This window comes from Mustela putorius, unplaced genomic scaffold (genome assembly GCF_011764305.1).
Source record: "Mustela putorius furo isolate JIRA1106 unplaced genomic scaffold, ASM1176430v1.1 tig00003850_pilon_pilon_pilon, whole genome shotgun sequence".
Classification (NCBI taxonomy): domain Eukaryota; kingdom Metazoa; phylum Chordata; class Mammalia; order Carnivora; family Mustelidae; genus Mustela; species Mustela putorius.
Window position 1 is genome coordinate 11,195,174 of NW_025422002.1, and position 27,151 is coordinate 11,222,324.

At 44.4% G+C, this 27,151-nt stretch overlaps 1 protein-coding gene across 1 annotated transcript in view; it reads left to right on the forward strand.

Annotated features, from left to right (window-relative positions):
• The window catches only part of SLC6A11 (solute carrier family 6 member 11), a 129,113-nt gene extending 102,311 nt beyond the window's left edge, over positions 1 to 26,802 (forward strand). The window contains exons 9-14 of the mRNA XM_004738533.3: positions 11,337 to 11,449; positions 14,584 to 14,721; positions 18,336 to 18,438; positions 19,272 to 19,372; positions 20,124 to 20,294; positions 24,401 to 26,802. Of these exons, the coding sequence (XP_004738590.1) occupies positions 11,337 to 11,449; positions 14,584 to 14,721; positions 18,336 to 18,438; positions 19,272 to 19,372; positions 20,124 to 20,294; positions 24,401 to 24,553 (779 nt within the window). The 3' untranslated portion in view covers positions 24,554 to 26,802. The remainder of the gene's footprint in view (positions 1 to 11,336; positions 11,450 to 14,583; positions 14,722 to 18,335; positions 18,439 to 19,271; positions 19,373 to 20,123; positions 20,295 to 24,400) is intronic.
• The last annotated feature ends 349 nt before the right edge of the window (positions 26,803 to 27,151 follow it).

Below are 27,151 nucleotides of genomic sequence, written 5' to 3' on the forward strand. Positions count from 1 at the left end.
CTATTTGACAGATAAAGAAGCTGAGGCTCAGAGCGGTGAAATGACTTATGTAAGGTTATACAGGCTGGAAGGGACATAGTTGGGACTTACTACAGGTCATCTGGCTCCAAAGCCCATGCTCTGACCATGCCATCCTACTGCCCACTGTGGTCACCTGACACTTGACCAAACATCCATGCTCCTTCCTGGCATGAAACTACATTGCAGCCCTGTGAAGAGAGAGCATTCTCTACAGGAGGATTGCCTTCTCCAAGAATCCATTTCCTCCTCCATAAAATGAATTTCCTAACACCTACCTTAGGTAGTAAGTGGAATAAGATATCTGCAGCACTATTTTTTCTCTTTATATTACCTTTTAAATTTTATAGATGAAATTGAAAGAGGAGTCATAGATGGAAAGGAAAAGAGCCAACTAAAAATAAAGTTTGTTAATTTTTTTCCTAATTTCAAACTGAAAGCATATTCATAGTAGAAAAATGTAGAAATCTTAACAAAGGAAAAACTCTGCACTCTGAATATGACAACACTTTGGGGTTCTCCTGTCAGGATTTTCCATGCATATATATCCATACTTGTGGTGATGGAAACCAGATCAAATTATCCTTGGTATTCTGTAGGCTGCATTTTCCCATTTACAATAAAGCACAAGGAGCTTTCTGCCTCCATGAACAGAGATCTCAATCATGAGTTTTAATAGTTATGTGGTCTTCCATTGGATGGATGGATGGGTCGTAACTGATTTACTCTGTCCCACTTGTCAGGCTCTGGGGTGGTTGTTTTTAACACTCTACCTCACAAACTGCTCACAGCACCTCTGCAAGGTAGGCTTTAAAAGGTCCTGCATTGGTGGCTGTGCAGAGTATGCACCACAGTCCTGCAGAGGACACTCTTCACATAAACAGCAGCCCTAGGCTTTCGAACCATGCCCACTGCAGATGAGGACCCTGTAACGCAGAGCTTGAGTTACCCAAGTGGTTCACCCCAGTTCACACAGCTCATAGGCGGTGCAGCCTGGCTCTAGCCTTTTCTGGTTCATCTTCCTGTGTTGCTTCTTGTATCCAGCAGGTAAATCTGCTCTGTGCCCCTGTTGGGCAATGTGAGTCAGGCTAAGATTCTCCTTAGGAGTCTCTGCCAATTGGAGAAATTGCAAGTTGCAAGTGAATGTGTAACCATCTCACCTTGCTCAGAAGGACCTCGGCATGCTTTCTGATGAATGATTTTTGGAAGATACCTAATTAAATGGCAGAATGTTCAGTGGGATGTCCCAGCATACCTGGAACCTGATCTAGGAAGGCAACATGCACTTGTCACAGGGCTCAGATTTTGTCATGCTATAATCCCACCACTGAAATTTGTGGCCCTCACCCACATGTTCCTTGGTGTGTTTCTGTGATTCTTTCGTCAGGTACGCTCTCCTAGAGGTTGAAATTTTAGACAGCTTAGAATTGGATCTTGCTTTTTTATACTGTCTTGATTATCCATGTCTTTTAATTGGAGTATTTGTTTTCATTTTGTAAGTACTGATGTGGCTAAGTCCTAAATTCTGTTTTGAGGCAGAAAATGTCAGAATGATCATCAGAAGTGGAAAGTGTCAGATATGTGGTAGCAGGATTAAGTGATATGTTGTTAACTCTAGGTAGACTTTGATGGGTTATGGATGCATATTGTTGGCCCAGCTGCTTAGAAAATAATAATAATAATAGGTAGAGCTACAAAGCTTAGAAGAAATAGAATTGAATATGTAAACATATTGATTAGCCCAAAAGAAGGCAAGAAAAACACAACAGAGTAAATAAATGAAAACCCCCAAAATTCAGAAGGAACAAAAACAAAACAAATATGAAATGGTAAACTTACACCTACCCGTATCTATAATTACATTAAATGTAAATGGGCTGAATACTCCAGGTAAAAGGCAGAGATTATCAGACTGAGTAAAAAAGCAAGACTCAACTGTAAGCTTTCTAAAAAGAGATACACTTTAAAGACACAGACAACGTGCAAAACAGAGGGAAAAGACATACTCACCAAACAACAAGCACAAGAAAAGTAGCTTTGGTACACTAATATTAGAGTAGACTTAAAGTCAAAGACTATTACTAGAGATAACAGGGGGACACTTCATAATGTTTATAAAAGCAGTTCATTTGTAAGCTATCTAATTTGTAATGTGTTGCTACATAATGACAGACATTTAAATTACATGAAACAAAAGCTGAAAGACTAAAACAGAAAATAGACAAAGCTATAACCAAAGTTGAAGATTTTTAATATCCCTTGCTCACTAGTGTTAAAACAACTATACAAAATATTAATAAAGAGGTAGATATTGGAAAGCTACCAATGACTTGCCGTGATTGACATTTATAAAACACTACACCAAACAACTGCAAAGTACAATTCTTTTCAAATGAGCATGAAGCATGCACCTAGATAGGATATAAATTGAGCCATAAAGTCTCAATAAATTTCAAAAGATTGAAATTTTAAGGTATATTCTCTGACTACCAATTAATTAAATTGTCCATAACAAAAATATAACTAGAAAATCCTCATGTATGTATAAACTAAGCAACACATTTCTAAATATCCCACAGGTCAAAGAAAACTGCATGGTAATGAAAATACAACATACCAAAATTTGTGGGATGCATTTAAAGTACTTACAGACAAATTTATAATTTTGAATGCCTAATTATAAGGATTTAAAGTTTAAAAAAATTAAGTTTCTATCTGAAGAAGCTGCAAAAAAAAAAAAGTATAAATTAAACCCAGAGTAAGTAGAAACAAACAAATTTGTAAGACACACACAATACAATTCCAAAGCCAAAATTTGGTATTGAAAAAGATAACAAAATTATAATTCCCTAGCAAGACTAGTCAAGGAAAAAAAAAACATGAGAAAACACAAATTACTAATATCAGGAATGAAAGAAGAGATATGACTACAAATTTTACAGACATTAAAAACAAGAATAGGAAATATTATGAACAATTATGAACAATTTCAAGTTAATGTATTTGGTAATGTAGATCAGAAAAATCCCTTTAAAAATATAATTTACTCAAAATGACTCAAGAAGAAATAGAAATACTGAATAGCTCTATACTTTTAAAAGACATTGAATTCATTATCAAAAATATTTCTAGCAGGAAAACTTGAGGCCCTCATGGTTTCATTGGTGAATTCTACCAAACATTCAAGAAAAAATAATATCAATCTTATACTTTTTAAAGTACACTCTTATACTTTTTAAATAGTCTTTTAAAAATTAGCAGAAATAAGACATCTGAATATCTGAGTATGGTGACAGCTGTAATCCAGTTTTCTCTCCAAACAAGAACAAGAAGGGAAAATATATTTTATACAAAACCATGTCCCTGCATAATTTGAAGACAGGAAATGTTGAAGCTACAGATAGCTCTAACAAAAGGAAAAATTATCAATCCAGGTGCACAATTCCTCCAGCTACCACCTATGCCTTCACAGCTGATAGGGCAAACTGAGAAAAACTGTGGGAGAGACAGAAGACAGGCTGGTGAAGGGACCTAAAAATGATTTGGAGCAATCACCAGAAAGATTAAATCCACTCTTAAGTCTGAAAAATGCTGGAAAAGATCCAGACAAATCCCTTAACTAGGACAACGGAGAAAGGGTTCAGTGTGTGATTTAAAGGGGTAGGGACCATTTATAGGAACAGACACAATTTAAAGGAGAGACCATTTGAAACACAGAACTTCTGGGGAGAAAAAGAAAGAAAGATGCACCCTTTAATAATTAGTGAAGAGAAAACCAAAAAAAGGAGATAAAGTCCTGCAAAACAAAAGAGAACTGTTAAATTAGGGTGTGGAATGGGGAGATCACCTTCCCTCCACCATCAACACAAAATGCTGTTAACTACCTGGACTGAATGCCTGGGTGGCTCAGTGGGTTAAGCCTCTGCCTTTGGCTCAGGTCATCTCAGCATCCTGGGATCGAGCCCCACATCGGGCTCTCTGCCAGTGGGGAGCCTGCTTCCCTCTCTCTCTGCTTGCCTCTCTGCCTACTTGTGATCTCTCTGTCAAATAAAAAAATAAAATCTTTAAAGAAAAAAGAAAACTACCTGGACTTTGTCATACTTACAAAAGAGGGCACTATTAGTTGGGAATATTATAAAATACCCAAGAACATGAACATGAACATTAGAAAACTTAAATCCTTGCAGAACTACTGCAGAAAACAGGCATGTAAATTCCCCACATATCAATGACCATGAACTCAACCATAAAATAAAGCAAAATTATGTATCAGCACTCCAGACAGAAGTAAATATACCTGAACAAGCATATGAGGATGTTGGGAAAAAATATCTTGAACCTGGAATTTTATTTTTTTTTTAAAGATCTTATTTATTTATTTGACAGACAGAGATCAGAAGTAGGCAGAGAGGCAGGCAGAGAGAGAGAGAGAGAGAGAGAGGGAAGCAGGCTTCCTGCGGAGCAGGGAGCCCGATGCGGGGCTCAATCCCAGGACCCTGAGATCATGACCCGAGCCGAAGGCAGCAGCCCAAACCACTGAGCCACCCAGGCGCCCCATTGAACCTGGAATTTTAAAACTAACAAATGGGCAAAGGGGATAACAGGAATAAATGAAGAGAAAGTTGATCAAACTCGGGAAAAAATGAGAAAAAAGAATGACCAAGGTATCTTAGAAATAAAGAATAAATTAAAAAGTGTCCAATGGAGAATAGTCAAAAAGGGGGCATTTTAAAAAGGAAAGAAAACAAAGAAGTGAATGAAAATGACATAAAGAAGTAAAAATGTAGAAACAGAAGACTAGGAAAGAAGAAAATATTAACATTATAAGAGTCCCTAAAGAAGAAGAAGAAGAAAAAAACAATGAACAGGTAATATTTAAAACTATAATCCCTATGACCCAGCGATTGCACTACTGGGTATTTACCCTAAAGATAAAAATGTAGTGATCCAAAGGGGCACATGCACCCGAATGTTTATAGCAGCAATGTCCACAATAGCCAAACTATGGAAAGAACCTAGATGTCCATCAACAGATGAATGGATCAAGAAGATGTGGTATATATACACAATGGAATACTATGCAGCCATCAAAAGAAATGAAATCTTGCCATTTGCGACAACATGGATGGAACTAGAGCGTATCGTGCTTAGCGAAATAAGTCAAGCAGAGAAAGACAACTATCATATGATCTCCCTGATATGAGGAAGTGGTGATGCAACATGGGGGCTTAAGTGGGTAGGAGAAGAATAAATGAAACAAGATGGGATTGGGAGGGAGACAAACCATAAGTGACTCTTAATCTCACAAAACAAACTGAGGGTTGCTGGGGGGAGGGGGTTTGGGAGAAGGGGGTGGGATTATGGACATTGGGGAGGGTATGTGCTTTGGTGAGTGCTGTGAAGTGTGTAAACCTGGTGATTCACAGACCTGTACCCCTGGGGATAAAAATATATGTTTATAAAAAATAAAAAATTAATTAAAGAAAGAAATAAAGAAAAAAAAAATCTATGCACATAATTATGGAATCAAATGTAGTAATTAAACTCTTCTACTCATTTATATCACACTTTCTTTGGCAAATTCTAAAAGTCACATTTTGTTAAAGATGGCATGAACTGCTTTCCACCTTCCAAACAGTTATACTATATATACCTCAATATTATATTTTTGGGGTACATAAAGTTTCACGAGTCTTTTCTTGTTTTGAATTTTTCATTAATAATAAATAATGCTTTTTTTCCCCCATTAAAAAAAATAAATAAATAAAATAAAACTATAATCCAAGAAGACTTTTCAGAAACAGAAAAAGAGTTAAATCTATACACTGAAAGGACTTCTTAGGGACTAATTAAAATTCACATAGATTGATCAACTCCAAGACATTCTGGCAAAGATACCAGCTTTCAAAGAAAAAGATAAAATCCACAAGGCTTCCAGGAGAAAAAAATTAAATAACTTACAAGGGCAAAAGAATTAGATGGGGTATCACACTTTTCAAAAACAACACACAAGGAAAGGCAACTATGAAGCAGCATTTTTTTTTTTAAATTCACACAAAGAAGTGTGAATCAAGGCTATAGAAAATGTCAAGGCTATAGAAAAACCATTTTAAACAGAGCTTTGAGGCTTCTACATTCATCCGTGTTTTGGAGTAATCTATTAGAAGGTGAGCTTCTCTCTACCAATAATGACTGGAAAACTTCAGAAAAAGGACTGATAGTAAGCATGTAAAAATGTTTAAGCATACATCTAAGACCAAAGCAAAGGTGGGGAAGAGGACAGATGACTAATACAGACATATGTTGTGTACTGTTAACAAAGTAGAAATCATTGGTATCAAGGTAACCACTAGAACAAAAACATAAACCTTCCTAAGTACCAAAAAATATTTACAAATAAAAGAACAAAGAATAAACAACTCATAGAGGAGCATAATAAATATTTTAAAATACACATAACCATAAAAGGTTTTCAACTTGCCTCACAAAATATGTCCTACATATATACTGCATATATAAGAGACACACCTAAAACAAAGTAGACTCATAAAGACTAAAAATAAAGGGGTAGAAAATAATAGCAATCCTTATATCAGGCAAAGTAGAATTCAAGCCCCAGAGCACTAAGCACTACAAAGGACATTTTTTAATGGTAAAAGCTACATGTAACACATAAAAATATGTGCACAAAATAACACAGAAATAATCTTAATGAAGTAAAATTTCAGGAAGTAAGTAAGTAAGGAGATATAGGTAGAAATAAACCAATATGAGAAAACTATACTAACCACATTTATCAATAAAAATAAATGAATTATATCTCTTGTTCAGAAAAACAACAACAAAATGGACCAAAAGAAAACATGAGGAAGGAAATAATAAAGAGCAAGAATGAATGAAATAATTATAGAGAAATAGCAGATATAATTAACAAATTAAAATTCTGGGTCTTTAAAAATAAAAATATACAAATTACCAAATTGCCAAGAAAAAAAAGAGAACATACAAATAGCGAAATAAGAAATAATAAAGGATTAATAACCATTGAAACAGAAGACATTTTTTAAAATCACAAGAGACTGCTTTATAGTCTTCTCTACACATAAATTTGAAAACTTAATTGAAATGAATACTTTCCTAGGAAAATAGATTGCCACAACTGACTGCATTTGATTTAGAAAGCTTAAACAAGCCAATAGACAAAGTCTCTGAGGAACTACTCCACCAACAAAACAAAACAAAGCTAAAACAAAACACTAGGTCCAGATGATTTTTCAGACAATTCTGTCAAATTTTCAAGGATCTGATAATCTCAGTCTCTTTAAATTATTGCAGAGCATTGAAAAGGAAGGAAAACTTCTCAACCCCTTATATGAGGTATGTGTAACACTTATACCTACACCAAATAAGGCAAAGAAACAAAGCATTACTCATGCATATTGATGGAAAATAGTAAATAAAATAATAGGAAACCCAAATCGAAAATATTAGAATCCAAAATCACATTAAGAAGGTAATATACCATGTCTAATTTGGATTTACTCCTGGACTAATGCAAGACTGATTTAATGCTAGGAAATCTACTAATAGTGTTCAACATATTAATAGCCCAAATGAAATAAATTACAAAATTATCTTCACAGCTACAAAAAAAAATTATTTGAAAAAAATTCAACATTCATCACAATAAAAAAATAATCAAGCAAATGGATATTGAAGTATATTTTTAAAATGGTAAATGTGTGTGTGTAAGTTTAAAAATCAAATATCTATAGTATCCTACCCATTGTATAAGAAAAGAGATATAAGAAATCATGTCTGCTCATCTCTGCAGAAGAAATATGTAAAGGATGAACTAGAAAATAAAGAATGATTACCTACAGGGGATAAGTGGACAAGGGATAGAAGGAAGGGTGGAATTAAGGATGAGAGGAAACAATACTTCTCTTAATATATTTTCAATATCTCTGACTCTCAGAGAACCATGGTAATAGTAGTTTTTCACATAGCACCCAAAATAAACAGTTCTTTTTTGTGGGTGGAATTAAAAGGGAATACAAACAGTAAGAAATGAGCCTAACTGTATTATGAATGAAAATGTAAGAGAATGGGAAAGAAAGAGAATGGGAAAGAAAACACTTAACCTAAGTAAATTTCCGGAAACAGTATTTTAACTGTACACTATAAGGCTAAAAACAAAAAATTATTGTACTATTCTCTTGTTTGTACAGGGATATGGTTTTGTAATTCCATAACTATTGTATATGTATATGAGGATTGAACAAACAAATGAATATAGATCACTGGGGACAGATTTTACACTAAGAAAGAAGTTACAAGTGAGGAAAGTGGAGAATCTACAATGAACTGTATTAGAATTTGAGGTATCAGGAGACTCATATGTTTAATATACATACAGATGGGTATATATGTGTATGTATGTGTAGATATACATACATAGGTCTCCTAGCTTTGTGTGCTGCAAGAAGTGGTACCCCAGCTGCAATGAACACACTGGAAGCCATATCTTGGTTTCTGAACACCACTTTCCATGAAAGGAACCAGGGCTTCTTGGAGAAGCAGTTGATTCCAGTGCCAGGGCAAGACATGATGAAGCTGGAATATTTAGTGGTACCAGAAATAAGGAAGTGCTCAGAAAAAGAATGAAGGTATGTCAAAATGAGATAGGAACCAACTTGAAGACACTCCTAGTAGCAAAACCTAGAACAACTTGAATAGCAGAATAAATACAGTATTGGATTGTGATCCATAGAATAAACCGAATACACAGGAGTCCATACTGAAATAAGTAAAAATTGAATAAATAAATGATTGTGAAGGGATAGTTCTTTCTTACAGAATAATTCTAACTAATAAAATGTAGAAGGAATGAAAATAATAGAAACCTGTGAGGCAAACACCGCAGGAATAATTGTTGCAAGGAAGATCTACCAATGGATGCTAAAATCAGTGGGTATAAGTTTGACTTGAAACAGGATATTTTCATAATCTCGAAATATCCTCCCAAGATATTTATCACTTAGAGAAACACAGTAACTGTCTACGGCCATACCACCCTGAACGCGCCCGATCTCGTCTGATCTCGGAAGCTAAGCAGGGTCGGGCCTGGTTAGTACTTGGATGGGAGAAACACAGTAACTTTACAGTGGAAAAAACTGATACTAACCAACTTAACCAAGTGATCAAGGTAAGCTTCACCAATAATACAGTTTATGGATATCATGTACCTCTCCCAATATAATGCACTGAGAAGGACATAGCATCACTTCTATGATGTCCTTACTCCCCAAAAATGTAATAATGTTTGATAATGAGAAAACATCAGACAAATCCATAACAAGGAACATTCTGCAAAATAATGACCAATACTCATCAAAAATATCAAGGTCATAAAAGACAAGGCTGAGGAACTGTTGCAGATTAGAGGAGAGTAAATAAATATATCTCTGAAGTGCAGTGTGGAATCCTGAATTGGATACTAAAACAGGAAAAAAAAACGTAAGGAGAAAAACTGGTAGATAATGAAAAAGGTCTATAGTTTAATCAATAGTATTGCACAAATGTTAATCTGAACACTAAATATTAAATGCTTTCCCCGTAAATCAGAAACAAAGCCAGGGTATATGGTGTTTCTGTTTTTATTCCATATGGTTCTAGAGTTCTTAGAGAGTGCAATAAAGCAAGAAAAATAAACAAATATCTTTAAGATTAGAAAGGAAAAATAAAAACTGTATTTATGCATGAGCATGATTGGCCACTTAGAAAATCATACAAAAATTAAGTGAACTTAGTATTGTCACAAGATAAAAGGACAAGAAACAGAAATCTATTATATTTTTTATATGCTAGCAACAAACAAGTGGAAAATTAAAAACTTCTGCTCTTCACAAGGTACCATTAAGAAAATGACAAGGCAAGCCACAGAGTAGGGGAAAATATTAATAATACTTCTCTGATAATGGATTTGTATTCCAAATAATATCAAGAATTCCCACAACTCAGTAAAAAAAAAGGGTGGGGGGGACAACCCAATACAAAATGGGCTGACTCAATAAGGACTTTGCAAAAGATCTATGAATGGTCAAGAAAGATATAGGAAGAGACCTCCACATCTGATAATATCAAGTGTTGGCACAGATGTGGAGCTACTGGAACCCTCAAACATTGCTGATAGAAATGTAAAATGACAGTGAATTTGGAAATCAATGTGGCATTTCTCAGAAAGTTAAACTTATGTTACCAAATGACCCAGCAATTCCACTCCTAAATAAGATGGGCAAAGCTAATATGAGGTGAAAAAAAATCAGATCAGTGGTTATCTGGAGCTAAGACAGGGAATGGGGAGAGAGAGAATACAGAGGAACCCAAGGGGACAATAGGAATGTTCCATATCTTGAATGCAGTTATCTGGATATACTTCAAAACTCATTGAAATATACACTTAAAATGAGTGCTTTTTGTAGGTAAATTAGATTTTAATAAGGTTGCTTTTAATTAAGGTAAAAAAAATTAATGATCAGAGTTAATGTTTATTGAACATTTACTTTAAGTGCTTTCCATATTCTGCATCATCTTACTGAATTCTCAAAACCACTTTATTAGGTAGGACTTTATTATCCCCATTTTTCAGCTGAGGAAACAGATAGAGATCCCAGTAAAGAACAAGGATTTGAACCCAGGCTTTCTGACTGCAGAACCTGTGTTCTTGACCACTGTGCTACAGGTCTAGAACATCAGGTATCTCTCCCCTGATATTAATAAAAAATTAATAAGTCTCATCCTCAGGACATGCTAACCACGCTTTCTGTTTGGAGCAGCCAAAATAAGTGAGTGTGGATCCAAGAAATGAGGGGAGGAACCAAAGGCAGAGGCGGCCTAGGGTAGAACGGCTTTTGTCCAAGCCTGGACTCCAGCTCCTGCATTGGAATCACCTGGTGCCTGGTCCTTGCCTCACCCTAGACTGACCCAGTCTCTGGGGTGGGCCTGAGATCTGCATCGTCTATGTGCCCTAGTGAGAACAATAGAGACAGGACTGTGCAGAGGGAAGTCTGTGTGTCAGAGAAGCCTGGCCCCTCCTAACCCTTTCTCACCTCTCTGTGCCTCAGCTGGCTCATATCCACCATGGGTGTCATAATAGAACCAACTGCATAGGGTGGCTGGGAGATTTACGTGATTTGAGGGAGAATTAGGCATAGCACCTGGCACAAAGGCACTGGATATATGATGGATTAAAGTAACAATTGAATGAGGGACTGAGCTCCACCCAGCACCTCTCTCTCTCTTTCCTTCCTCTCCAGGCCCTGGCCTGGCCTTTATCGCTTACCCCAAGGCTGTGACCATGATGCCTCTCTCCCCACTGTGGGCCACTTTGTTCTTCATGATGCTCATCTTCCTGGGCCTGGACAGCCAGGTAAGGGGGGATCCCAGGCTGGGAGGGCAGGGAGATCACATGCTACTCTCAGGAGCGGCTCAGGGACCTTACCCACACCTCAGTGCTGGTTGTCTGGGCCCCGCCCACTGTTCCCACCCTGCTCTCCTCTTAGCACACCGTGATCTCTACGGTCACCCTCAGACACAACTGTATGGCTCCTTCCACAGCTTCCCAAACATACTTTTCCTTACCTGAAATTCTCAACTCCCAATCCAAGTTTTAAAAAAATTGCTAAATTCTTGCATCCTGTGAAAATATGTCTGTGCAATAGCACCATCTAGCAAGCAGAAGAAATTCTCAGAGAGAAGGCAATGGTTAATGGTATCCAAGAGCTCTACCACCATGTGTCCCTGTCCCAGGCAAATTGTGGGGGACACAGGAGCACAGAAAAGTACCCTCTCCTTCCTTCCTCTGTCTCTGTTACGCCCCCCGACACGCTCCAGGTGGCCACGTGGGTCCTCGGCACCACCGTCAGCTCCCCAGTGCCCCTTGTCCCACCAGCCTGCTCTCTTCCTTCTCATTGTTGTTGATCCGGCTCTCCCCACCCACCCTCCTCTTGGCAGCCTGCCTTCCTCAGCAAAGGGTGTATAGTTAGAACTAGCAATTTAAAGGCGTACATTTTCCTTTTTCTCTCTGTGAATTCATGCCCTTCATCTTCTCACACTGTAAAACTCACCTCTGCCTGCCCTCCCAGCCCTTCTCCAGGGCTCTTCTGGATTTTCCAGCCAGATGCCTGTGGCCTCTGGTCACTCACCACTCTCCGAAATCTACCCTATTTCCTGCTATTCCAGCATGGTGGATTTCTCTAAGAGCCCCAGTGAATGTCTTCCACCTAAAGCTGTCCTGGCACAAAGGCACTTGGTATATGATGGATTAAAGTAACAATTGAATGAGGGACCGAGCTCCACCCAGCACCTCTCTCTCTCTCCTCTACCCATGACCTTGTGCTAGTCACTTAGCACCCAAACCTCATACCAGTATGTCTGTCAACCCAGCCAAGTCCAATTTCTTCTCCTGGGTGATTTCTCAGAAACTGCTGAGCCGAGCTGCTGAAGCACCGGGTGTTTCTGCTGATAATCTTCTCTTCCATTGTTACGGGCAGAGGCCTTGGGAAGGATTGGCAGCTTGTGCGTGACAGTGACCATCCTGCATAGGGAGGTGGGGGCTGGGGCCTTGGTTCTTTGAGTCCCTGAGGGTGTTGAGCACTTGGGCCAAGATGCTGTGTTAGCAAGGGGGACTGAAGTGGCAGACTGAAGTTAGCAAGGGGCCAAGTGGGCAGGTGGCCACACGTGTGCTGCACTTGCTGAGCCTGGGCCACACCCTCCTTTCTCTGTCACAGTAGCCACATGGACTGGGGGGCACCTTTTGTCATCCCCATTTTGCAGATGAAGAAACTGAGGCTGAGTGAGTTGCTAGAACATGGACCCAGGTTTTTGTACCTCTTAGCCCGCAGGCTCTGTGTCTCTTCAGTTTGGGTCCTGGATAAACAAACTTCCCTGAATTCTTCCTTTCCCTGAGGACCCTGGAGAAAGAAGGACTGAAGATAGCCTTGCAGTAGAGGCAGGGTAGCCTGGAGGCTGAGAGCCTGGGCTTTGGAGTCAAACAAGGCTGAGTTTGAGTCTCAGATCCACAACTTTTACCAGCTGTGCTCTTCTGGGCCAGACACTTCACCTCTCTGTGCTTGGTCTCTTTATTCAGTAAAGCTGGAAATATCTTTCTTGAGGAGGTAGAAATGAATCAGAAAGGATTTGGGGCTAAAAAATGACTCCAGGGAAGGAAATGTCTCCACACTGCAATCAGCAAAGGAATCCTTTGCTTTTTTAATCCTTTGCTTTTTTTACTTCTCTTTGCCTTGGCAGTCCAGCACAATGGTTAAAGTCCAGTCTGTGGAACAAGATTGCCTTGGTCCCTACACAGGCTGTATCTCTGAACACCTCTGTGCTCTCAGGCAGGTGGCTTACCTCCTATGCTTCCACGTCATCACTTACAAAACAGGGATGATAATAGTACCACAGAGATCAAATAAATGAATATTTGTTAACTTCTCAGAAAAGAGCCTAGCACCATGTATTCACCATTATTTATTATTATTTTTATTGATTTATCAAAACTTTTCTGAGCATCTCCTCTGTGCCACTGGGAATAGATGAAAGTGGCATGCATGGTCCCTGTCCTCCAGGGTCCCAGCTTATAAGGAGATAGCTGTAAGCTCCATGGGCACCATGGGGTGAGGTGGGGGGTTGGCTGAGTATAGAGGAGAGGAAGGGTCTGTTCTGCCCAAGTTCAGGGCAAGGAGGAGCTGTCGGGGAAAGGATTATGCAGGAGATCTGCGTACAACAGTGCTGGAAAACCCAGCAAAGGGTCGCTGGGATATTTAGGCCGGCTGTTGATGGGTAAGCAGGAATAGAATGGATACTGTGTGTCTTGCCCAGTCTCAGCATGGTGGGATGCACTTAGTGGCACAAGGTCTGCTGTCGTAAGCCTGCACAGTCTGGCTAGGCCCAGAGAGTCCTGTAGCAGAAATGTAAGAGCTGGGCGTTGGCTCACCTCTGATTGCTCTCCACCCATCAGAGGGGGAGCTTTCCCAGAAGCGAAGGACAGGAGAACTATTCCAGTCCTAGGGAATGAGGAAATCCAGCCCTGCTCACAGAGACTGACCAGAGCCTGCCACTAGCGAGCGCCCAGCTCTCAGGACAGTTTTGGAGACTCCCATCTCACCTCCCAGACAGCGTCTCATTTAAGTGATTGACCCTAGAACAGGGCCCAGCACACAGGCACATGACAGGAAGCATGGGGGAGAAGGAGTACTAGGTTTCGAGTCAGGAGTACCCAGTTGACGTTCTCACTCTTTCACTTCCTGTCTGAGCAACCTTGGATGGGTTACTTCCCCTCACTGAGCCTCAGTGTTCTCATCTGTTACATGGGTTTGCTGGAAATCTGTAAGTGCCTGGATTATTATTCTCAGGCCCTCTTGTCTGTATGAGTGTGGAAAGAAGGGTGGGGCCCAGTGAGAGGGAAGCCCGGGGGTTAGGTCTGTTGCACTTGTCCAGAGCTGGGACCACTAAGAACAGACTTTCTCTCAGGCATGATGCCATCCTATCTGCCCTCTGCAGTTTGTGTGCGTGGAAAGCCTCGTGACCGCTGTGGTAGACATGTACCCCAAGGTCTTCCGGAGGGGTTATCGGCGGGAGCTGCTCATCCTGGCCCTGTCCATCGTCTCCTATTTTCTGGGCCTCGTGATGCTCACAGAGGTGAGTGACATGGAAACAATTGATGTGACATGGTAACTTAAAGGTTAAGTCCTGGGCTCTAGGTTAGGCAAGTCTGATGTCAAATACCAGCTCTGGGATTGTTCGTGTGACCCCAGCCAGGTCTAGCATTTCTCTAGGACTCATTTTCTCCTCTTTGTGGAGATCCCTGGAAGTTCTCATTGAGCCCTAAGCATAACGTCTTCACGTGTGTGAGAGCTCAGCTAACAGTCACCGTGGTCACTACCAGAGGGGAGTAAAACTCACAAAGAGAAAGACTGGGGTTATATGGTCATTATCCACCCATACAGTAGTACTTTTGGGTGAAAGGGACAGTGTCAGCCATGGACCCCTCAACCAGGTACTGCTCTTGGGCTGAAGTTCAGAGCAGGCTCTTCTAGAATTTCCATGAAAACAGACGTGCATGAGGACATTTGGCACCTCAGGCCCCTTGTCTCTCATCTCTGCTGGTCCTGTGAGTGAGGAAGTGTTCACCATGACCCCCCACATTAAGACTCTCATGATACCATGTTTCTTCCCCCACTCCCGCAACCATCCTGTCTAATAAATATTTTTTCAAGTACCTTGGGAAGGTGGGATGAGATATCTTTCTCCCCATGCTGACAATACTAGTTAATTAAAACACACACACACACATACACACACACACATACACACACATGCACACACATGCACACACAGAAAACTGTTGCCTAGAGACAAGAAGAGGTTTTGAAAGAAACATGGAAAGAATGGAAAGAAATGAGGGAACTCCAGTCCATTGAAGCAGCCGGGGTGACATTGAGGTTGGTCTGTGGATCCTCTGCTTCTTAGCTCAGAGGCTGCCTCCTGGAAGGCTCCTCTGCTTTCCTTCCTCAAGCACTTAGCTCCAGGCTTGCCCCAGCCTTTCTCCCACCTTCGAATGACCACTGTGTTCACCCGTCTCTCTGCGTCCAGGCTGAGGTCTATGAAGACAACAGCTGGCCTTCACCAGCTCCGTGCCCTTGGGGCCTGGCAGGGGGTGGACACTGAGGGCGTGGTGGCTGGTGTTATTACTGCTCCTAGTCATTGTCACATTAATGGGAGTGATAATCAGCTTTGAGCAAATGAATGGTGTGGCACTTCCCGTTTCCATCTCTCCTCTCCCCACATGGGGAAAGCAGCCCTGCAATGAGCAGGGCTTCATTAAGTGCTGATTAATTACACAAAGTAGAGTCTTCGTCACGTACAAATTGGGGGGTTAATGTGATGTGTTAACGAGGCTGATGGGAACGGGGCTACAAGAAGAGTGGGCATTGGCGTGGGTGTCACTGGCTTGGAGCAGACAGGCAGAGGACCCTCCTGGACCTCCAGCCCCAGTACCCCTGGCCTTGCAGAGCCTCCATGCCCACTCTTCAACCTGAGGCCATGGGTCTGTCTAGGGGTGCCTCACGGCCCCTGGGGCCCATCAGGGAAAGAGCGCTGTGGTGACTGTTAATCAGCACACCCTTGGGCTTCACATGCCAGCCCTCCGCCTCCACGCAGGAATTTCTGTGAGTGATTGCACCGGTGAAGTTCAGATTGCCAAATGGGCCATGTGGGCCTCAGCCTTCACAGTAATTGCTGGCAGGATCTTATCCCTCATTTACACACATTTAAAGTGTGGCTTTAGGGAAAAAATAGGCCACAGATTTCTTACCCTCCACCATGGTGGTGTGGTGGAGAATTAAGAGCATGGCATGGACTATGCAGCCGTACCACCTAGGTTCAAGCCTCGGTCCCATGGCTGGCAAGCTGGATGATGCACCACGAGCATTCTTGCTCCTCTGTGCCTCCGTTTCTCCTATGAAGACTTGAGGACAGCAGTTATACCCTCCTTTTAATTATACACGCTGTAGGGATCTGGCAGACTGAGACATGGGAAGCAGCTCAATCAGAGCCCAGTACTTGGAGAGGGCTGCATCTGTATACACTGTGTTCATGGGAGAAGATATTCCTGAGAGCAGTTAGGAGCATGGTCTGAGCTGTTAACTCAGAAAGCTGAGCACATTCCTAGCCACAGAGGAGCCTCAGTCCTGCTTCTCACTCTTATAGCCCCAAATATCCACCACAGTCAGCACCAACAGGAGGCCCTAGACCAGATATGTCCCAGAGATCCCCTTTGTTTCACCCCGCTGTGTTTTTAAGAACATATAGAGGTTGCCAACAATTGAGAAGGACTTCTTGTGAAAATCTGATTTCTGGCCTCTTCTAGAAAAATCTGCAGATCTGGCCACACCCAGGCTTGCCTCCCCCAGCAACTTTCTTAAGGCATTGCGTGGCCACATGGGGCCTGTGCTCTCCAGTTACCCCCAGTCCCCCCACTTCCTGGGGTCACACACCGGGCCTACCTCTTTTCCTCATGTCATCTGTCTGGCCCTCTGGGCATCGAGATGCTGCCCCAGATCCAGCTAAAGAGATGAGTGAGGAAACAAACAGTCCCAGCCCGTGTGTGGTCTCAGAGGGTAGGTAGCAGGAGGCCCTGGAGGCCATGGGAGCACTGGCTGAAAGCTTAATTCCAAGGAACAGGAAGCTGTCCAGGCTTTGTCCTGGCCTCTTACCTCCCTGTCCTGGCATTCACAATGCCTCCCCCAACCTGACCCTCCTCTTTTCCACTTTTATTTCTCCTGCTGTTGATTGTGTTCTCCTAAGGGCTGTCATGTATTATATAGATGACCTATATAGATCCAAACCCTTCTGAGAGCTGCAGCTGCTGCCCTCTTCTCCTGCCCAGATGCCATCCCTCCTTTCTAGAAATCTTCCTGGTCATCTGGCCTCTGAGGCCTTTCCCTCTCACACTGGCAGTAGATACAAAGAGAACCAGTATAGGGGCCTGCCCAGCAGAAACCCAGAACTAACAGAGCACCTGACAGGAAAACTTAAAAAAAAAAAACAAAAAACTGTGAATCCATAAAATGGCCTACAGAGGCCTGAAGAGAAGATAAGTCTGTCAAAAGGGGCTTCTTGGAAGAGGTGACATTTGAGCTGAACTGTGAAGGAACTTACCAAAATAAAGGAGGGACAGCATATGCAAAGGCACAGAGGCAAGACTATCCCTTAGTCTGTCAGGGGGAAGCATAGGGGGTTGTGCTGGGAGGAGGGGGAGACAAGGCCAAGTGAGAGGGCCGCTCTTACTGGCAGGCTGACAGGAGCCAAGGGGTAGTGTTAAACTGTGGAGTGACATGATTGGATTTACATAGTAGAAAGGTCCTAATGAAAGCTGATGTGCGGGGAAGGAGGTGAGGCTCTAGGCAAGGAGAGCGGTGGGGAGGCTGTCAGAGCCATCAGGGAAAGGGGCCGAGGCTGCCCAGCCTCTAGTCTCAGGTTTTCTGTGTGGTCTCTGACCTTTAGGGAGCAGAGACAAGAGAAACCTTCTCAAGCCCAGCTACCCCAGAGGGTGCTACCTTCGGGGCGCCCAGGTGTGGAGGCTGTATTGTTTGAGGAGACTAGGAAGAAGCCGTCTGCTCTGGTGGAAGTGACCCTGGGCTGATGGTAGCCCCAGGGCCAAGCAGAGGGCCTTTCCAACTCCAGCTGGCCAACTTGCTGTCCCATGTGTCTTTGCATCCCCATGTCCATGTACCTGTCCTCCTGCTCTGCAGGGTGGCATGTACATCTTCCAGCTCTTCGACTCCTACGCCGCCAGCGGGATGTGCCTTCTCTTTGTGGCCATCTTCGAGTGTGTCTGCATCGGCTGGGTGTATGGTAAGTAGAGGCCAGGCCCACCTACACGCCAGCAGCCTGTCAAGGTGCCCAGCATATAGACGCCTGGGGCTCTCTGCACTGGTCTCCTTCTGTATCCACCCTTCCTCCTTTCCCTCAGAGGATCAACCTGTCACATTTGTCAGGAGAGCTTCTTGATCTTATCCCCCTGCAGCACAGGTGGGGGTTCCAGACTCAGGCACTGTGACCTTGGGCCAGTGCCTCAGCCTCTGAGCCTCAGTTTTTCCATCTGTAAAATGGGGTAGTCCTTCCATGTCTCCAGGTAGGAGATAGTGTGGACAAAGCTGTCAGCATGGTGCCTGGCCCTCATGATCACCTGTCTTCTGGTCCTCCTGTTTCCTAAATCGAATGAGTGGATGAGGATTGCTAGACTCAGTGATGATGGCTATTCCCACTGTGAGCATAGCTTGGGAACAGGTCTCTCTGTGAGCTGCCCCTCTCATTAGCAGCCCAGCCAGGTGTCCCCTTCAGAGCCCTGCCTCCTGCCCCCACATATGTCAGCCAGGCCTTGGCCCTGCCTCTCAAAGGGACCATCTTCGATCTTTCTCCAAGAAATGTTTCCTTATGCACTGTTTCCTGGGCCTCACTGACCAAGGTCAGGAAGGGTCTTTCCAGCATTGGTCCGGAATTCCTTCTACTGCAGTATATTCTGAAAACTCACATAGGTAACATCTTGGTAGTTGTTAAGTGGTAAATAAAGTCCCTGCTGTCATTTGTCTGTTGGGCTGGGGAAAGCAAACCCTCCTAGCCCTCCCTCTGAGTCTTGTACAAAAATTCTCTGGGGTGTGTGTGCCTGTTTGTTTTATTCTGGACAGGAAGCAATCGCTTCTACGATAACATCGAAGACATGATTGGCTACCGGCCATTGTCGCTCATTAAATGGTGCTGGAAGGTTGTGACCCCCGGGATCTGCGCGGTAAGGGCCCTGCCAGAAGCTGCCTCCAGGCTGACCACCCACTCTCCCCTTCTAGCACCGCAAGCCCAGCTGAGGCTGGCCCCCTGGGAGACCCTCTGTTCTTCCAGAGAGTCCGCAGCACCCAACAGCTTCCTAAGTGGCAGTCGTGGGGGCAGTTTCTGGGCTTGGCCAGGGAGGGGCCTTCCTGGGATCCCAGCTCTGCCACCAGCTTGCTATGTGACCATGAGCAAGTCCCCTCCCTTCTCAAGGCCTCAGATTCTATACCTGCAAGCTAAGTGGCTGGGGCCTGTCTCCATAAGGGACAAGGATCGTATGAGAGACAACATTTAGCTTAGCCTTTAACAGAGAAAGCTACTGAATAAAGCCACACCTTGAGAGGTCTTCACATTTCATAAACACAGCCCCACGTTCTTCACGCAGTTCTTGGCACTGAAAGTGTCTCAGAACATCTTCACAAACCATCACAGTTCTGCAAAGGCCACTTTGAAAGCAGTCCCAAGAAGCAGCTAGAAAATTCCTTACTGGGCAGAGGCTGGGGATAAGGCTCCTGGGGTGGGAAGGGTTTCACAGCCCTGTTAAGGTACTGGGATCTGTGAGAGTCCATTCCTTATGTGAGCTGGCACAGGGCCTCGCCTGTCCAGGACTGCCACACGGGGTGGTCCCTAACCCCGCTGGCCTCCTGCACGCAGGCCTGGGCCTGAGCCTGTCACCGAAGGCTAGCCCTCAGGGACCTCTCCCCGTCTCTTGGCAGGGCATCTTTATCTTCTTCCTGGTCAAGTACAAGCCTCTTAAGTACAACAACATCTATACCTACCCCACCTGGGGCTACAGCATCGGCTGGCTCATGGCCCTGTCCTCCATGCTCTGCATCCCACTCTGGATCTTCATCAAGCTATGGAAGACAGAGGGGTCGCTGCCTGAGGTGAGACAGCCCAGGTTGGGGGAGGGGTAGCGGGGTGGCAAGAATGGCTCTGAGGGTGCTGAGGCACACACAGGGCCTGGCTCTACCTCAGGTGGGCTGAAGAGCAGGAGCAAGTCCATGGGTTATCTGAGCAATGAGTGTATGAAGAATGAGCCCTCATGTGTCTCCTGGGGTAGCCACGGCCAGCTCCTTCCTGGCAGGTGTTCACTCTTACCATGGTATGAAGTCATTTCTGTGAGGCCTGGAGAGTGTGCCAGTTTCTCTGAGTGTCTTCATCTATAAAATGGGGACAACAGCAGTTCCTGACCTACAGAGGTTTTTATAAGGACTCAATGAGTTCATGGAAGGAAAGTACTTAAACTGGGACCTGGAACAGAGTGACAAAATGTTGGCTTTTACTGTTCTGTTAGTTCATGAAGGACCCCATCCCCAGGACAAAGGGAGAAAATCTGATGTTGAGGGAACACCTATCCCCTGTCATCACCATGTTAAACTCTCTACATGTTATCTCCTATAGTCCTCAGAGAAAACCAGGGTGCTGGCCTCATTTTCTGCCTTCAGCAGGTAGAACCTGAAACTAAAGCTCAGAGAAATGAAATCGCTCAACCAAAAATTCGCATCGCACAGCCAAAACTTAGTAAACCAAATTTTAAAAATTGCGATATAATTGACATAAAGCATTATGTTGGTTCTAGGTAACAACATAATGGTCTAATATTTGTATGTGTTGTGAAATGACCACCACCCTAAATCCAGTTAACATCCCTCAGCACAGTTAAAAATAATTTTCTCGTGATGAGAACTTTTGAGATCTTTTATCTTAGTAACTTTCAAATACACATTACAGTATTATTATCCATAGTCACCGTGTTGTGCATTACATACCCACGACTTGTTTATTTCCTGACTGGAAGCCTGTTCATTTCTGCCACTTCACCCATTTCACCTTCCATCCCCCCTGCCCACCTCTGGCAACCACCAGTCTGTTCTTTGTATTTTTGAGCTCAGATAGGTTTTGTTTGTTTGTTGGGTTTTGGGGTGGGTTTTTTTTTGTTTTTTTTTGTTTTTTTGGTTCCACATATAAGTGAGATCATATAGTGTTTGTTCTTGTCTGGCTTATCGTGGCATAATGTCCTCAAGGTCCATCTGTGTTGTCACAGACAGCAGGATTTCCTTCTTTTTTATAGCTGAGTCATATTCCATTGTGTAGATGTACCATAACCTCTTTATCCCTTCATCCACTGAGGAACAGTAAGGCTGTTTCCACCTCTTGGCTATTGTAAATAATGCTGTAGTGAATGTTGGGGGGCGTGGTGTACATACCTTGTCAAGTTAGTGTGTTCCTCTCCCTCAGATAAATACTGGAGTGGAATTGCTGGATCGTATGGTAGTTCTATTTTTAATTTTTTTTAAAGATTTTATTTATTTATCTGACAGAGATCACAAGTAGGCAGAGAGACAGGCAGAGAGAGAGAGGAGGAAGCAGGCTCCCTGCTGAGCAGAGAGCCCCATGCGGGGCTCGATCCCAGGACCCTGCGATCATGACCTGAGCTGAAGGCAGAGGCTTCAACCCACTGAGCCACCCAGGCGCCCCTATTTTTAATTTTTTGATGGAATTTCATACTAGTTTCCACAACGGGTACCAAATTTTATTAGAAACAATTTTATTAAAGTATGTTTAATGTATGCTAAGATTTACCCATTTGGAGTATACAATTCAATGATTTTTATTGTAACTTTCTGTGTTCTGTGTATTAGAATCACCACGAATCAGCTTTAAAACATGTCCAGCACCCTAATAAGACCCCTCATGCTCATTCACTTTACCCTGTTCCTGCCCCAGACACCACCCATCTTCTCTCTGTCTCTGTGGATTTGCCTGCTTGGACATTGCCTGTCAGCAGCACTGTGTGTTGTCCCTTGGGGGCAGGCAGGGTGGTAAGCCGCACCGTCCTACTACAGAGCACTCACAGGCTCTTTACTCTCCTTTCCCACCTGCTGGCACGTCACATGGTTTGAGTCAGTATCTCACTCATTGAGCAAACTGCTGTGTGCCAGACACTGTTCTGTTTCAGCTGTGATGCCATTTAACCCTCATAGTGGTCCTGTGAGGTGGAGACTCTTACTGCCCCCACTTCACAGAGGAGGAAGCTGCAGCACAGGGAAGTGAAGCAACTTGTCTAAGGGCACACAGCCTTGGAGTGGCAGAGCAGAAGCTCTGAGCTCTTGTCACCTGAGTTTTGCTATCTCCTTCCCCTGCTCGGACTGGGCACCCTTCAGAGATCTCAGGGGTTCACCTTTTTCTTCCAGAACAAGACCACAGGGAGATGGGAGTGGATGTGTATGCAAACACCCAAACATGAGTGCTAGCTCAGGGCTTCACCCAGCCTGCCTGCCCACGGGACTGCCAAAGATCCAGGAAAAAAGCCACATACCCAGCCCGAAGGACCAAGCTGAGAAGTCTCTTACTCAAGCATGCCCATACCCCCTGGGAAAGTTTCCTTGGCTCCTGCAGGGAATTTAGGTCAAGGGCAGTCAGTTCTGATCTGGAACCAAACCATGTCCTTGGTTCCTGCAGGCCCCTGCCCAGACATCCAGTGGCCTTTGGTTTTCAGGAATGCCCAGTGTCAGGTGGGCAGGTGGAAGGAGAGGCTACTTTCCTAAGCTTCTTCCATCTCCCTGAGCTCACGCATCTGCCACCACAGAGAGCAAGGTTTATAAATGACAGCAGAACTGATTTCCAGGCCTTGCTTACTGAGGAAACTTGTGCCAGTTAGTTCACCTTTCCAGAAGGTTCTGACAGCTGAAAGAAAGGATCTGGATGGAAAAGGGGGGTCAATGGTACTTACCTGAGAGAACTGCTGTGAAGATGGATAATCTGTGCTAATCTGTGGCAAGGTCAGCTGATCTGAGCCTCGTGTTAATCCCAAGAGGCAGGTGCCCTTGTTCTCTTTGACAGATGAGGAAACCAAGGCACAGAGAGGTTAATTTTCTTGCCCCAGTGAAGTGACAGAGCTGGAATTCAAACCCAAGCACCCAGCTCTGGAGCCCATGCTCTCAATCCTCTCCTGCATGGTGCCTGGCACACAGAAAGTGTTCAGCCTGGGAGATTTGGCCTGGTAATCCCCCCTGGGCTGTGTAGATTCAACCTCTTAGTCGTGGCAGCATCTGGAAGAGAAGACAGAACCTTGATCATGAAAAATCAGACCTTCAAAAGTCTTTCCAGGCTTCCTGGGAAAGGGTTTATGCCCAGAAAAGACCTCCTAAGTCCTGGTCCAGTGCCTTCCCCTGATGGATTCTGCAGGATGTCTGTGGACCTGAGGTGTGGGGCCCCAGGCAGCACTGTGACAGCAGAAGCCTGCGTCAGGAGTCTGCCTGTGATCTCTACTCCTTCCCTGGTACAGTAGGGATGACAGCCACACCATCTGTGCCCAGCCTCAGGCTGGCCACTTTGCCAGGCAGCATGGGGCCACCATGGCTGCGCTGATGTTTCCATCTCCATGCATGGCAAAAGGAGCACACAGCACACACCACATATTCCCCTAGACAGTGGCCCCATGATAACATCGTCTTTGTGGGAAGCATACCCATTTGCCCGGCAATCACAGAAACAGGGCCAGAGGTACTGTAGATCACTCCTGCAACACCCCTCTCAGGCCAGTATTGTTCTCCCATTCCACAGAAGAGGAAAATGCAGCTCCTAGAGGTTATGTGAGCTGCCTAACAGAGCTAGTGAGAGGCCAAGCAGAGATTCAAAGCCAAACAGCTGTCTCCCATGGAGGGAGAGGTGAGGCCATCAGCCCCAGTTATACCTGCAGTAGGCCAGGGACAGTACTAAGCATTTCTGTAAGCCATCCCCTCACTCCTCAGCAAACCCCAGGAGTGGGTACTTCTGTCCTTCCCATTTCCCAGAGGAGGAAACTGAGACCAGGGAGGTCAGTTCATCATGCAGAACAAAGCTCTAAGTAACAGTGCAGAGGCCCAGACCTTGGTCTCGATGGTTCTGTGGCCTGCAGTATCCACCCGTGCAGTTGGGAGAGGCCGAGCCAGGCACCCGGACCCTGGCAGTCCCTCTCAGACAGTTCTTCTCCTTTCTAATCACATAGAAATTCCGGAAGTTGACCATCCCCAGCGCTGATCTGAAAATGCGGGGCAAGCTTGGGGCAGGCCCACGGACGGTGATGGTTAATGACTGTGACGCCAAACTCAAGGGCGATGGGACCATTGCAGCCATCACAGAGAAGGAGACACACTTCTGAGCCACACCTGCCACCTCGGATGCCTCTCCTTTCTTCCCTCCCCCGACCCCATGTGTATAAATGAATACCTGAGACACGTACTTCACCTAATGATAGAGGCTTGCTTGTTTTGCACAGGATTTATTAACAAGTTAATTTTAAGGTGGCCATGTACACTCTGGTTTAAAGTCCCATTCCCCTCCTTGCCCCCAGTTATCATGTAAGTAACATTATGAAGAGATAATACTGTACAGGGACTAGCAGAGTCTTCCGTGCTAGGATGGTTTTAACCAATGTTTTCTAGGGGTTAGGAAGAAGTTGTATCATATGGTCAAACTTTTATACTTGGGCTGTGGGGCAGGTGGGGTGGGAGTGATGCCTGATCTCTGTCAGCCTTTTAGCTGACCTGTCCATGTCCCATGTTCCTCCCTGACCATTACAGCTGCCCCTCTTCATGCCTCCAGGGACAGCTTTGCCTTCAAATCCTGCCTTTGCCATCCCCAACCTCTTAGCAGTGGGTTTGCAGACAGCAAGGCTGTGTCAGAGAAGAGAAAGTGATCTTTCTGCCCTGATCCCACTAAGTGACCTTGGGTGCTCCCATCCCTTCCCTGGGCCTCAGTTTTTCCATTTCCTAAATGGGGAGGACCAAATCAAGTGATCTCTGAGGTCCTTCCTGACCTGGCCAGGTCTCTTGGGGATTCGCTTGTTATGTCTTGCTGGCTGTCAGGCCTGACTTTGACCTTGACCTTTAAGTGTTCTGAAGGCTCCCCCCTGCTTATTTAAAATCAAGTTTTTCATGGAAATGATGTGGCATTTTCCCCTTAAACTCTAGGTTGATGCATCTGTGAGTGGCTCCATTCTCTGGAGTCTGGCCAGGTCCTCAGCCCCCGTGACAAGGCTCCTCCTGTCCTGTCCATCTGCTCTCCCTGTCATGTCTGCCTCTCCATTTTCATGGGGCTGACTGGAGTCACCTGCATGCTGGTTTTCAGGGTCAGGAAGCAGCTGCTATTCCCTTGCAGCTGTCTGTCCTGCCGTTGCTGCTGCCTCAATCAGGATCTGTGTCTAGGACCTTCTACCAGCTTTCCAGGGGAAAGAACCCCATTAAGGCCTAGAGCCTGGTTTTGTCCTCTGGCCCCTTCATCTGCCTGCCACTTCCTCTCTCTCTTATATCCTCTGCCCTCTTCTCTCTCCTGCTTTCCTGCTACCTCTTAGTCTTCCCCATCCTCCTCCTCATCACCAGCGGAACCTTCTCTACCTACCCATTTTTTGGGAGCTATCCTACATGCACCTCTCACCAGGTCGCTGAGAAGCCTCAGCCCTTATCCTGGAGGAGAGAACTGGGCTCCCACCTCTCCCTCTGTGCAGGCCTGGGGTTGGTGGGGGTGAGGCCAGTGCTGCCTCAGACCTCTCTGCCTGACTTCTCTTCTAACTGGATTTCCTTGGCCTTTTGTCTTGGATTCTGAGTTATTTGGGAACTGGGAAGGTACACTTTATCCTTTTCCTTTATGTCTCCAGTTTTATTTGGTGGAAACCAGAGCTTACTCTAAACCAAGGCCTTAGTTTCCTGTAGGGAACCCACATGTTTGATTTATCTGAAGCTTTCCAAACAGACAGCTTCTCTGGTCTGGCCAGCCCCCTTCTGAAGCCTGAGTTTGTTAGAAAGGAGGCCCAGTGCCCTCTCTGAGGTAGGCTGGGATGCCTGCTTCTGGGCCCCCTTTTGCACACACTGCCCAGGACTGCCTGGCTCTCCCTGAGCTCTCGAATCTGGTGAACCCAGGAAGTGGACCCAGGAGGATCGGGCCTCATGCTGAGCCTTCTGCTGTGTCTGTCCTCGTCTGCTCTCTCCCACCAGGTGCCGGGGAGAGAGAGTCCCCACTGCTGCTGCTACCGGTTCTCCACCTACAGCTCTGAAGCCTCACTAGGGATGGGATGCACTGCACTGTACCTGTGGCACTTAACATTTCACTCACTTAACACTACTCATGGGGCAGGGTGGAGGGAGGGCTTTTGCTCTTTGTTTTTTGTAATTTCCTACTAGTATTTGGGCAACTTGGGGCAGGGCGGGGAGGGAAACGTGGGGGCAGGGGAAATGTCATTGTGGTGACTTTTTGATATTCATTAGAAACAATACATCCTTTCTGAGATATTTACAGAATTATTAAAAAATGAAAAAGGTTGTACTGTTTTACATAATGAACGTTTTTATTGGGTATTCAAAGGGCACACGATTGTCTGCTTACTCATTTTTAAAAATTAAAGGAATGAACAAACTGTGTGTGGCGGTTCCTAGCAGAGTGGTCTCGCTTAGTTGTCCTTCCTGTGTTTTATCACATGCATGATTTATCTGCAAAACCCTCTTGGTTCCATCCCTGGAAGTCGTAGTTTCAACTCAGGATTATAAATTAGAAGCAGCCAGGGGTGTTTCAGGAGCCCACACTTCTTCCTTCCATGTGCTCAGCATACATTGAATGTCTGCTGGATGCTAGGTGCTCTACAGAAGTTGTCTCTTTACTCTTCAAAACAATCCCATAAAGCAGGCATCTCCCCATTTTACATTACTTCCCCCACTTTACAGATAGGGGAGGTTGAGGCACAGAGAAATTGGGTCTATCTGAACTC